Here is a 12632-nt window from a genome sequence, read left to right as displayed (position 1 = left end):
GAAAGCTCAAGCTTGTAGTTGGAAGGAACTCATAAGATGCTATATTCTATCCACTTTGTTGAACGCCTTAGAAATCTGTACAGTAAGTAACAATCTGTTGAAGAAAACAGAAGTCTTTACAATGCGGATGATAAAAAAATGTTCCATGTACAGACCATAAGACCAATGAAGGAGCGTTTGAAATTGAAAAGAGCTAAAAGAAGTGTAAAAGTTGAAACCCAGAAAAGAAAATGCAAGCATTTCAGCCATTTAATTTGAGCTGAAAAGCTGAAGACATCACCTCTAGTGCAAAGTGGATGACATCAAAATAGGGGCTGACATAAACACAGTTGAATGATGGATGTCACAGCATAGTTTCAGATAAAGTACAGTGGATGTGAGAGACTGATGCTAGAGAGATTACTGTCATGAAGAATGACAGCAGGTTTCCTAGCTGAAGCTGCTAATGCAGGACATAAACTAACAATAAGCAAAGAGCCAAAGTAAATGGGTTATCTTCAAGTTGACAAATTGAGAGCGGTGGAGTGCCTTAGGGATGAGGGCTGAGGTCTCAACTATTTATTCAATTATTAATGACTTGGATGAAGGGACCAAATCTATTGTAGGTAAACTTACTTAAGATAGAGAGATAGGTAGAGAAACAAATCATGAGGAGGATTCAAGGAGTCTGTGAAGGGCTACAGATAGATTAAATGAAAAATTTGGCACTTGATATGTGGGAAAATGTGACAGTATTCACTTAGAGTCATAGAGGTGTACAGCACGGAAACAGACCCTTCAGTCCAAATCATCCATGCTGACCAGATATCCCAACCTAATCTAGTCCCATTTGCCAGCACTTGGCCCATATCCCTCTAAACTGAGCTGAAAATGTGTTGCTGGAAAAGCGCAGCAGGTCAGGCAGCATCCAAGGAACAGGAGAATCAACGTTTCGGACATAAGCCCTTCTTCAGGAATCCGAAATGTCGATTCTCCTGTTCCTTGGATGCTGCCTGACCTGCTGCGCTTTTCCAGCAACACATTTTCAGCTCTGATCTCTAGCATCTGCAGTCCTCATTTTCTCCATATCCCTCTAAACCCTTCCTATTCATAAACACTACAAGATGCCTTTTAAATGTTGTTATTGTACCAGCCTCCAACACTTCCTCTGGCAGCCCATGCCATACACGCATCACCCCCTGCCTGAAAAAGTTGCCCCTTTAGGTCCCTTTTAAATCTTTCCCCTCTCACCCTAAACCTATGCCTTCTAGTTCTGGACTCAGTCACCCCAGGGAAAGGATCTTGTCTAGTTATCTTATCCATGTCTCTCATGATTTTATAAACCTCTATAAAGGTCACTCCTCAGCCTCCGACATTCCAGAGAAAACAGCTCCAGCCTATTCAGCCTCTCCCTGTAGCTCAAACCCTCCAACCCTGCAAATTCCAACATTCCTGTAAATCTTTTCTGAATCAAGTTTAACAACATCCTTCTTATAGCAGGGAAACCAGAATTGCACACACTACTCCAAAAGTGACCTTACCAATGATCTCCCAACTCCGATATGCAATGCTCTGACCAATACAGAGCACTGATTCCTGAAAAAGGGCTTATGCCCGAAACGTCGATTCTCCTGTTCCCTGGATGCTGCCTGACCTGCTGCGCTTTTCCAGCAACACATTTTCAGCTCTGACCAATACAGGCAAGCATACCAAATGCCTTCTTCACTATCCTATCTACCTGACCACACTTCCAAGGAACTATGAACCTGAAATCCAAGGTTTCCTTGTTCAGCAACACTCCCTAGGATCTTACCATTAAGTGTATAAGTCCTGCTAAGATTTGCTTTTCCGAAATGCAACAGCTCGCATTTATCTAAATTAAACTCCATCTGCCAATCCTCAGCCCATTGGCCCATCTGATCAAGATCCCATCGTACCCTGAGGTAACCTTCTTTGCTGTCCTCTACACCTGCAATTTTGGTGTTGTCTGCAAACTTATTAACTATACCTCCTATGGATGTAAGTTTGCTCACTGAGCTGGAAGGTTCACTTTCATGACTCGCTATACCTCCTATGTTCACATCCCAATCATTTATGTTAAAGACAAAAAGTAGTGGACCCAGCACCAATCCTTGTGCACAACGCTGCTCACAGGTCTCCAGTCTGAAAAGCTATCTTTCACCACCACCTTCTGTCTTCTATCTTCGAGCCAGTTCTCTACCAAATGGCGAGTTCCCCCTGTACTCCATGAGATCTAACTTTTGCCAACCAGTCTATCTTCAGGAACCTTGTCGAATGTCTTAGTGTGTCCAAATAGATCACATCCACCACTCTGCCCTCATTAATCCTCTTTGTTACTTCTTCAAAAAACTCAGTCAAGTTAGTGAGACATGATTTTCCACGCACCAAGCCATGCTGATTATCCCTAATCAGTCCTTGCCATTCCAAATACATGCAAATCTTGTCCCTCAGGATTCCCTCCAACCATGTGCCCACCGCCATTGTCAGGCTCAACGGTCTATGGTTTTCCTTACCACCTTTCTTAAATAGTGGCACCACGTTAGCCAACCTCCAGTCTTCTGGCACATCACGTGGGACTATTGATGATACAAATTCATGGGGAGAATAGACACACTGACTAATATTTAACTAAAGAGAGACTGCAGAATGCTGCAAAGAGTCCTGACTTAATTGAGTGCTAAAAGCTATAGTATGCAGGTCTGACAAGTGATTAGGAAAGCAAATGGAATATTGGTATTTCTTGAAAGGGAGGTAGAGTACAAAAACATGGAACACTTGGTAAAACTGTAGAGGCATTGGCATGACCAAACCTAGGGAGCTGTGCAAAGTTCTGGCTTTAAGAGGCAAACTTCATTCTCAGACTCAGGATCAAGGAGTGGGAAAAACTGAAGTTTGGGGACATGTGAAGGGAGAGGAGAGAAGAAAGGTATGCTACGAGAAAGAGAACAGCTTTAAACCTACCAAAAAAATGCTTAGCGAATGAATTTTTTGCAAATCAAAGTGGAACCGCTATTTTAAGACTGAATACATTAACTACAGTATGGGGAAAAATATTGTAGTCAATATTATTGGCATGAACAGTGAATGATTGAATTTAAACCTGAGATTTAGCTCTGATATGCAGTAGACATGACAGTAAGTGCTTGGTCACATATATGATAGTGATGCATTTAGTTCTGACCTCATCCTCACCGGTCCATAAAAGGATGATTTTCTTTTGTGTGTGTAGGAGGGAATGTTAGGTGGCAGACATGGTATCATTCAAATGTGCTGCTTTGCCCTGGGTAGTGTGAAGCTGGAGTGTTGTTGGAGCTCAGATGTTCAACAATTTAACAACATTCAGCACCACCCACAACTGCTCAGATACTGAAATAGTCATGATGCAGTTCAAGCTACAAAGTGCCAAACCAATAATTGGAGACAGCTCGATGATTTAGGCAGTGACAGTGTCACCTTATCCAGGGTGTTGGGGTTTGCACAATGTAGGGAATGCCCCTCCAGCTCACCTGGATATTCCCTGCGTTTCATCATCTCACTGCGGGCTCCCGTGGTTCCGAAGATGGCATCCTCCAGCCGTGCCTTCATGTCTCTTGATTTCCTATAAACATGGCTGCCGACCTGTTCTGTGGTTGGTTGGCCCTGCCGACAGATACAATGTTATGTCATTCTGTCCTTGCTCCAGTCATGAAGGTAATTCCCTCCTCACACAGAAATGTGAAGGCAAACAAAAGGATTACAGGCTGATGAGGTCCCTTCATCTGCCTTTCCTGCAGTTAGCTGCTTCAAAACACCATAAGAAACAGGAACTGGAGTAGGCCATTGACCTCTCAAGCCTGCTTCACCATTCAATAGGATCATGGCCGATCCAACATTCCTACTTTCTTGCCTTGTCTCCATAACCCTTGATTCCCCTATTGATCAAGAATCTATCTCTCTCAGCCATATATACACATAAGGGCTCCACCTCCACAGCTCTCAATGGCATGGAGTTCCAAAGACTCTCAATCTCTGAAAGAAATTTCTCCTCATATCAGTCTAAAATTGGTGCCCTTTAATTCTGAGATTATGCCATGTAGCCCATGAGAGTAAACATCCTCTCAGAATTTACTCTGTCAAGCCCCTTAAGAGTGCTATATGCTTCAATGGGATCAGCTCTCATACTTCTAAACTCTGGTGAGTAGAGTTGCAAAATGTCTAACCTTTACTCATAAGACAATCCCTCCACACCAGAGATTATCCTAGTTAACCCTCTCTGAACTGCCTCCATGAAATAATATATTTCCTTAAATAAGGGGATTAAACTGCTCACGGTACTCTAGATATCATTTCACCAGTACCTTTTACACTAGCAGTAAGACTTCCCTACTCTTATACTCCAACCCCCTTGAAATTACAGCCAACATTCCATTATTTGGAGATGCTGGTGTTGGACTTGGGTGTACAAAGTTAAAAATCACACAACACCAGGTTATAGTCCAACAGGTTTAATTGGAATCACTAGCTTTTGGAGCGCAGCTCCTACATCAGATGTGTACTCCACAACCACCTGATGAAGGAGTGGCGCTCCAAAAGCTAGTGCTTCCAATTAAACCTGTTGGACTATAACCTGGCATTGTGTGAATTTCAACATCCCATTAGTCTTCCTAATTACCTAGTGTACCTGTGTGCTAGCTTTCTATGTTTCAAGCACAAGTACCTCCAAGTCCCTTTACGTTGCAGCTTTCTGCAGTTTTTTTCTTGTCTTTCAAATTCCACATTTCCATCAACCCCTGATAACCCTCAATTCCCTCGCCCAATAAGAATTTATTCACCTTTCACTTAAAAATCCCACCTCGACCACTTCTGAGAGAATAGAAAATTCTCATCTCTGGCTTGAAAGGATGACAGTTCCCCCTCCAGTTTTAAAACAGTGCCCCTAGTTCTGGACTGACCCATAAAAAGTCTTACAATCTTCAGTAAAGTCACACCTCACTCATCTAATCTCCAATGGGAACAAGGCCCATCCAAGATGGAGGATGGAAAAAAATTCTGGCTGTAGGAGTTGCTCCTTTTTTAAGGTATTTCAGGTGTTGGAGGTGATTTTCTTGAATTCCAGGAGCAGTAATTACTGTTTTATAGGCTGTTGCATTGTTTTGGAGGTTTGGAGAAAAAAAGTTTAGAACATGGCACTTTAAAAAGGGAGAAGGATAGACAATAGGCAGCACATGGTCAGTGAAGGAGAGAGAGAGAGAAAGGAAAAGAAAGAAATAAACAAACAATCCCACCCGCCCGCCCACAAGCTAACTGACACAGCAGTGAACGTGCGCAGTTACTGCCTTGCTGTTAGAATTCATGTATCTCTGGATATTGGATTGCATCTAGGAAAACTTAACAAGCAGTGAAATTCACAACTTGGAGGATCCTGTGTGAGAGAGCTCACAGCACAGCAATATATAAGTAAATAGTTTTTAAGTGTAGCCTTACTGTAAATCAATGATAGTGAGTTCTTGCTTGATTGTATGTTTTATTGAGATCTGTCTCTTGAGTAAATTTTAAAAATATAAGCCATAACTATTAAATTAGCCCGGAGCCTTTTTTTAGAGCAATAAGATAATGCTATTTTCTGGGTCTGCAGATTGTGCAGGAACAAAGATGGCTTTTAGTAGAGTCATATGCTCATCTTGTCAGATGTGGGAGTTCAAGGAGAATTTACATGTTACTGAGGATTATGTCTGCAGAAAATGTCTTTGGTTGCAAATCCTATCAGAACAAATGGATCGGTTGGAGCGACAGTTAAAAGCAATGAGGAATTTACAAGAGCAAGGGGGTGTGATAGATGGCAGTTAGAGGAAGGGGGAAAACTGCAGATACAGTCAGATAGATGAGTTAACTCCAGGAAAGGGAGGAGAGGTAGATAGGTAGTGCAGGAGTCTTCTTTGGCTATCCCCATTTCAAAAAGTATGCTGTTTTGGAAAATATAGGGGGTGATTAGATTACTTACAGTGTGGAAACAGGCCCTTCAGCCCAATAAGTTCACACCGACCCACCGAAGCGCAACCCACCCATACCCCTACATGTACCCCTTACCTAACACTACGGGCAATTTAGCATGGCCAATTCACCTGACCTGCACATCTTTGGACTGTGGGAGGAAACTGGAGCACCCAGAGGAAACCCACGCAGACACGGGGAGAACGTGCAAACTCCACACAGTCAGTCGCCTGAGGCGGGAATTGAACCTGGGTCTCTGGCACTGTGAGGCAGCAGTGCTAACCACTGTGCCACCGTGCCGCCCAGTGATGGACTCTCAGGAGAATGTAGCACAAATAGCCATGTTTCTGGTATCTAGACAAGCTTTACTGTAATGAGGGGTACGTCAGGTTCCAAGTGATCGATTGTGTTGGGAGACTCTCTAGTCAGAGGCTCAGAACGAGATTTCTGTGTCCAGCTGCAAAAACTCTGAATGGTGTGTTGCCTCCCTGGTGCCATGATGAAGGATATCTCAGAGAGGGCATACGATGTTCTCAAAGGGGAGACGGACCAGCAGGAGATCATTGTACACATTGGAACCAACGATATAGGGAGGGAAAAGGATGAGATTCTGAAGGGAGAATATAGAAAGTTAGGCAGGAAATTAAAAAGGAGGTCCTCGAGGGTAGTAATATCTAGATTACTCCCGGTGCTATGAGCTAGTAGGGGTAGGAATAGGAAGATAGAGCAGATGAATGTGTGGCTGAGGAGCTGGTGGGAGAAGGATTCACATTTTTAGATTATTAGAATCTTTTCTGTGGTAGACGTGACCTGTACAAGAAGGATAGATTTCACCTGAATTGGAAGGGGTCTAATATACTGGCAGGGAGATTGGCTACAGCTGCTCGGGAGAATTTAAACTAGTAAGGTGGGGGTTGGGACCAAGGGAAATAGTGAGGAAAAAGATCAATCTGAAACCAGTACAGTTGAGAAAAGAAGCCAGTCAAACAGTCAGGGCAAGAAAGAACAAAGCAGAGAACAATGAAGGATAAATGGCATTTCCTTCAAGAGGGCCAACAGGGAAGGCAGATGAACTCAGGGCATGGTTAGGAACATCGGACTGGGATATCATAGCAATTACAGAAACGTAGCTCAGGGGGGGGACAGGACTGGCAGCTTAATGTTCCAGGATACAAATGCTAATGCTATAGGAAAGATAGAAAGGAGGGCAAGAGAGGAGGAGGAGTCGTGTTTTTGATGAGGTATTACAGCTGCACTTAGGGGAGGATATTCCTGGGATTACATCCAGGGAAGTTATTTGGGTGAAGCTAAGAAATAAGAAAGGGATGATCACCTTATTGGGATTGTATTATAGACCCCCTAACAGTCAGCAGGAAATTGAGAAACAAATTTGTTAGGAGATTTCAGTTATCTGTAAGAATAATAGGGTGGTTATGGCAGGGGATTTTAACTTTCCAAACATAGACTGGGACTGCCATAATGTTAAGGGTTTAGATGGAGAGGAATTTGTTAAGTGTAGACAAGAAAGTTTTCTGAGTCAATATGTGGATGTACCTACTAGAGAAAGTGCAAAACTTGACCTACTCTTGGGAAATAAGGCGGGGCAGGTGACTGAGATGTCAGTGGAAGAACACATTGGGGCCAGTGACCATAATTCAATTAGTTTAAAATAGTGATGGGTTTGGACAGATCAGATCTAAAAGTTGAAATTCTAAATTGGAAGAAGGCTAATTTTGATGGTATTAGGCTTTCAAAAGGAACTTTCAAAAGCTGACTAGGGGCAGATGTTCACAGGTAAAGGGATAGCTGGAAAATAGGAAGCCTTCAGAAATGGGATAACAAGAATTCAGGCAGTACAGGGCGAAAGGAAAGGCTGGTAGGTCGAGGGAATGCTGGATAACTATAGAAATTGAGGTTTTGATTAAGAAAAAGAAGGAAGCATATGTCAGGTATAGACAAAAGAGAACGAGTGAATCCTTAGAGTACACAGGCAGTAGGAGTATACTTAAAAGGGAAATCAGGAGGGCAAAAAGATAACATGAGATAGCTTTGGCAAATAGGGTTAAGGAGAATCCAAAGGTTATTATAAATACATTAAAGACAAAAGGGTAAGTAGGGAGAGAATGGGGCCCCTTAGATGTGTACGCTAGAACTCTGGGAAGCTTGGCAAGTGATGGCTGAGCCCTTTGCTGAGATATTTGTATCATCGATAGCCACTGGTGAGTGCCAGAAGATTAGAGGTTGGCTAATGTGGAATCACTATTTAAGAAGGGTGGTGAGGAAAAGCCAGGGAACTATAGACCAGTGAGCCGGATGTCAGTGGTGGGCAAGTTGTTGGAGAGAATCCTGACGGACAGGATTTACATATATTTAGAAAGGCAAGGACTGATTAGGGATAGTCAGCATGGCTTTGTGTGTGGGAAATCATGTCTCACAAACTTGATTGAGTTTTTTGAAGATGTAACAAAGAGGATTGATGAGGGTAGAGCAGTGCATGTGATCTATATGGACTTCAGTAAGGCTTTCGACGAGGTTCCCCATGGGACACTAGTTAGCAAGGTTAGATCTCACAGAATACAGGGAGAACGAGCCATTTGAATACAGAACTGGCTCAAAAAAGGTAGAAGACAGAAGGTGGTGGTGCAGCGTTGCTTTTCAGACTGGAGGCCTGTAACCAGTGGAGTGTCACAAGGATCGGTGTTGGGTCCACTACATTTCATCATTTATATAAATGATTTGGATACGAACATAGGAGGTTTAGTTAGTAAGTTTGCAGATTACACCAAAATTGGAGGTATTGTGGTCAGTGAAGAAGGTTACCTCAGAGTACAATGGGATCTTGATCAAATGGGCCAATGGGCTGAGGAGTGGCAGATGGAGTTTAATTTAAATAAATGTCAGGTGCTGCATTTCGGAAAAGCAAATCTTAGCAGGACTTATAAACTAATGGTAAGGTCCTAGGGAGTGTGGCTGAACAAAGAGACTTTGGGGTGCAGTTTCCAAAGCTCCTTGAAAGTAGAGTCACAGGGAGTTAGGATAGTGAAGGCAGCATTTGGTATGCTTGCTTTTATTGGTCAGCATATTGAGTATGGGAGTTGGGATGTCATGTTGCGGCTGTACAGGACATTGGTTAGGCCACTTTTGGAATATTGCTGCAATTCTGGACTCCTTCTTATCGGAAAGATGGTGTGAAACTTGAAAGGGTTCAGAAAAGATTTACAAGGATGCTGCCAGGGGTTGGAGGTTTGAGCTGTTGGGTGAGGCTGTATAGGCCAGGGCTGTTTTCCTTGGAGTGTCAACCTGAGGAATGACCTCACAGAGGTTTATAAAATCATGAGGGGAATGGATAGAACAAATAGAGTAAGTCTTTTCCCTGGGGAGCGGGCGTCCAGAACTAGAGGGCATAGGTTTAGGGTGAGAGGGGAAAGATATAAAAGGGACCTAAGGGACAACTTCTTCACACAGAAGGTTGAGTGTGTATGGAATGAGTTGCCAGAGGATGTGGTGGAGGCTGGTACAATTGCAGCATTTAAAAGGCATTTGGATGGGTATATGAATCGGAAGGGTTCAGAGAGATATGGGCCAAGTACTGGCAAATGGGACTAGATTAGGTTAGGATACCTGGTCGGCATGGACAAGTTGGACTGAAGGGTCTTTTTCCGTGTTGTACATCCCTAAGACTCTATGTCTCTACCCATTCCAGGTATCAATCCAGTAAACCCTCTCTGAACAGTCGCCAAATGCATTTACATCCTTCCTCAAAGCAGGAGGCCAAAGTTGCACATAGTATTCAAGATGTGATCTCTACAAAGCCTTGAGTAACTAAAACATAGCATCTTTATTGTTATGTTCATTTCCTCGTGTCACAAAGGATAGCATCCCATTCGCCTTTCTGATTATGCACTATACTTGAATACAAACTTGTTGCAGGCCATACATTAGAATCTAAATCCCTCTGCACCTCAGAATTCTGCAATCATTTTCTGTTTTCTTTCTTATTTTTCCTGCTAAGTTGAACAGTTCATAATTTTCCACATTATAATCCATCTGCCAGATTTTTTCCCACTTACTCAACCTATTTCTCACCGTCTGAAACTTCCAATGCCTTCAGTCCCCTTATCCAAGTCATTGATGGACATTGCAAAAGGTTGAGGGCCTAACTCAGAGCACTGTGAAATTAGACTCACCACAACTTGCCAATCAGACAAGGAAGCATTTATCTCTGTTTTCTGTCAGCCAGTCAGTCTTTGATCTGTGCTAATATGCTACACCCTATACCATGAGCTTTTATTTTCAAAAGAATCATTGATGTGGCATCTTATCAAATGCCTTCTAGACATGCAAATGTAGTCTGTCTACAAGCTCCCCCTTATCCACAGCATGTGACTCCATCAAAGAGCTAGAAGTCTGGATCTCCAGTATTCCACTTGGAGTTGCAGGGCACACTGATCGGGAACAGATCTTTCCCCAGAAGAATCGCTCGTACATTGCTTTGGAAAGTGAATCCACTGGATTTACTGATACTCTAAATGATCCTTCATTAACGTGTGAAGTTATAGTGCTCTGACCTCATACTCAAAGTTGGACACACAGAGGTCAAGAAGCTCCAGAAAGCTGAGCATCTGTGGGGTCGGAAGGCTCTGCATCCATCCTTTAATGGTCACTTCATCAGCATTCTTCAGAATCCACAGTAAACAGAACAAGAGTGTCTGGGTCACTTCTGCTGTTATGGTAGCATTTGGACTTGAGAACTGCAAGACAGAGAATGGTACATTGGATCATCCATGTGACAGACTGTGGTTGATGAGACTGCCAGCAAGCTCACAGGGCAGGATCAATGTGGGAGGGTGGGAACAATGATGCCAGCTGTTCAGGTGGCAATGGGAGCATTAATGCTCACTGTTCAGGTGGCAATAAGAACATTCATGCTCACTGTTCAGGTGGTAATGGGAGCATTAATCCTCACTGTTCATGTGGAATTGGGAGTGTAATGCTCACTGTTCAGATGGCAATGGGAGCATTAATGCACACTGTTCAAGTGGCAATGGGAGCATTAATCCTCACTGTTCAAGTGGCAATAGGAGCATTAATGCTCACTGTTCAAGTGGCAATAGGAACATTTATGCTCACTGTTCAGGTGGTAATGGGAGCATTAATCCTCACTGTTCATGTAGACTTGGGAGCATTAATGCTTGCTGTTCAGATGGCAATGGGAGCATTAATGTTCACTGTTCAGGTGGGAATAGGAACATTAATGCCCACTGTTCAGATGGCAATGGGAACTGGACAATGTCAAGTTTGTACTGCCCTCTTGCTGCCCCTCACAAAGACCAGATCTCCCCGTGTGCTAAGGGTGATTCCATTGATTCAGAAACTGCCTCCTCTGAATTGGGGATTAAGAAAAGACTGCATGAAGAGCCAGTTGCTCTCTTTCTCAGCAGTTTCCTCTGATAGCCCTGGCTCCCTGCTGCTTCCAGAAGGGAGCTGTTGCTCACGGCCACTTATCCAAAACATTATTTGTCTTGATAGAACTTAGTTTAAATTTTGGCAAAATAGGGGAATGTAGAACATGGGTGAACCCAAGCATGTCACCATCTAAAGAGCACACAGACACACACCTCTCTCTCTCTCATACATAAACACACACAGACTCTCTCCCTTTCTCACAAACACACAGATACAGACACTCGCACACACACACATACACACACAGTAGGCTGAGTAGTCTCTTTCTGTGTGATAATTGTGTGACAACCTAGATTCTTCAGGATCTCAGGGTCAGTTAATGAGCCGAGACTAGTCTGAGCTGCTGGATTCAGTACTGAGAGGCAACTCTGAAGCTAAGTACCCTGGAGCGGAAAGAGCTTACCCCCGCGATGGGAGTTGAGTATCTGTTTGTTGAAGCAGTGTGTGGGGTCAACAGCACTGGTGATGTGAATATGAGGCTGGAGGCATTTCTGGGATTGGAATAGCGTGCCGTCAATTTGCTCTTTGAGCCGTCTGAATCTAAAAACAAAAGTTCAATAGGAAAAGGAATAAGTTTAGGCAGCATCAGTAAACCTGGGAAAATGGAGATCATCAACTTCCACCTTTCTGCAAAGGCACCGTGATGATTCATTCTACAGTTAGTGAAGTCAACTCCAAAGTACCCTGGTTAATTCAACAGGACAGAGTTTTATTTGGAATAGCTCAGCAAAGACCACAGAATCTGAAACCGCGTTTCATCCCAAACACGCAGCGTGAAGACCGATAGCAAATGCTTGAGTGAAAATCTTGCAAATTTTACTGTCAGCACTGGGACCTTTTCCAAGTTGCAAATATCAATATAATTATACACCAGTTATCAAGTTATTTATGTCTGTTTTATGAAGTGAAAGAAAGCTGCATTTATATAGCAACTTAGACAATCCTCAGCATGCTCCAAAACACTCTAAAGCCAATGAGGTCCATTCCAAAGTATAGTCACTTTTAATGGAGAGAAAACACGACAGCCAATTTACACATAGCAAACTCCCCACAAGGAGCATTCTGACAATATTTGTGTAACCTGCTTCTGTGACATTACTTAAGAGATCAGTATCAGCCAGGACATCAAGAATAGTGTTAAAAATCACACAACACCAGGTTGTAGTCCAAAAGGTTTATTTGGAAGCACTAGCTTT

General features: G+C 43.0%; 1 protein-coding gene across 2 annotated transcripts in view; it reads right to left on the bottom strand.

The window, feature by feature from the left end:
* LOC122565276 (dedicator of cytokinesis protein 7-like) overlaps window positions 1-12632 on the bottom strand; it is a 191018-nt gene that overhangs the window by 36578 nt on the left and 141808 nt on the right. For both annotated transcript variants that reach the window (XM_043721061.1, XM_043721062.1), the window contains exons 29-31: window positions 11840-11976; window positions 10539-10721; window positions 3507-3639 (exon numbers count right to left, since the gene is read on the bottom strand). In XM_043721061.1, coding sequence (XP_043576996.1) covers window positions 3507-3639; window positions 10539-10721; window positions 11840-11976 — 453 coding nt within the window. The remainder of the gene's footprint in view (window positions 1-3506; window positions 3640-10538; window positions 10722-11839; window positions 11977-12632) is intronic.

The sequence above is a fragment of the Chiloscyllium plagiosum genome, chromosome 31 (assembly GCF_004010195.1).
Source record: "Chiloscyllium plagiosum isolate BGI_BamShark_2017 chromosome 31, ASM401019v2, whole genome shotgun sequence".
Classification (NCBI taxonomy): domain Eukaryota; kingdom Metazoa; phylum Chordata; class Chondrichthyes; order Orectolobiformes; family Hemiscylliidae; genus Chiloscyllium; species Chiloscyllium plagiosum.
This window is presented reverse-complemented; position numbering and strand designations above follow the sequence as displayed.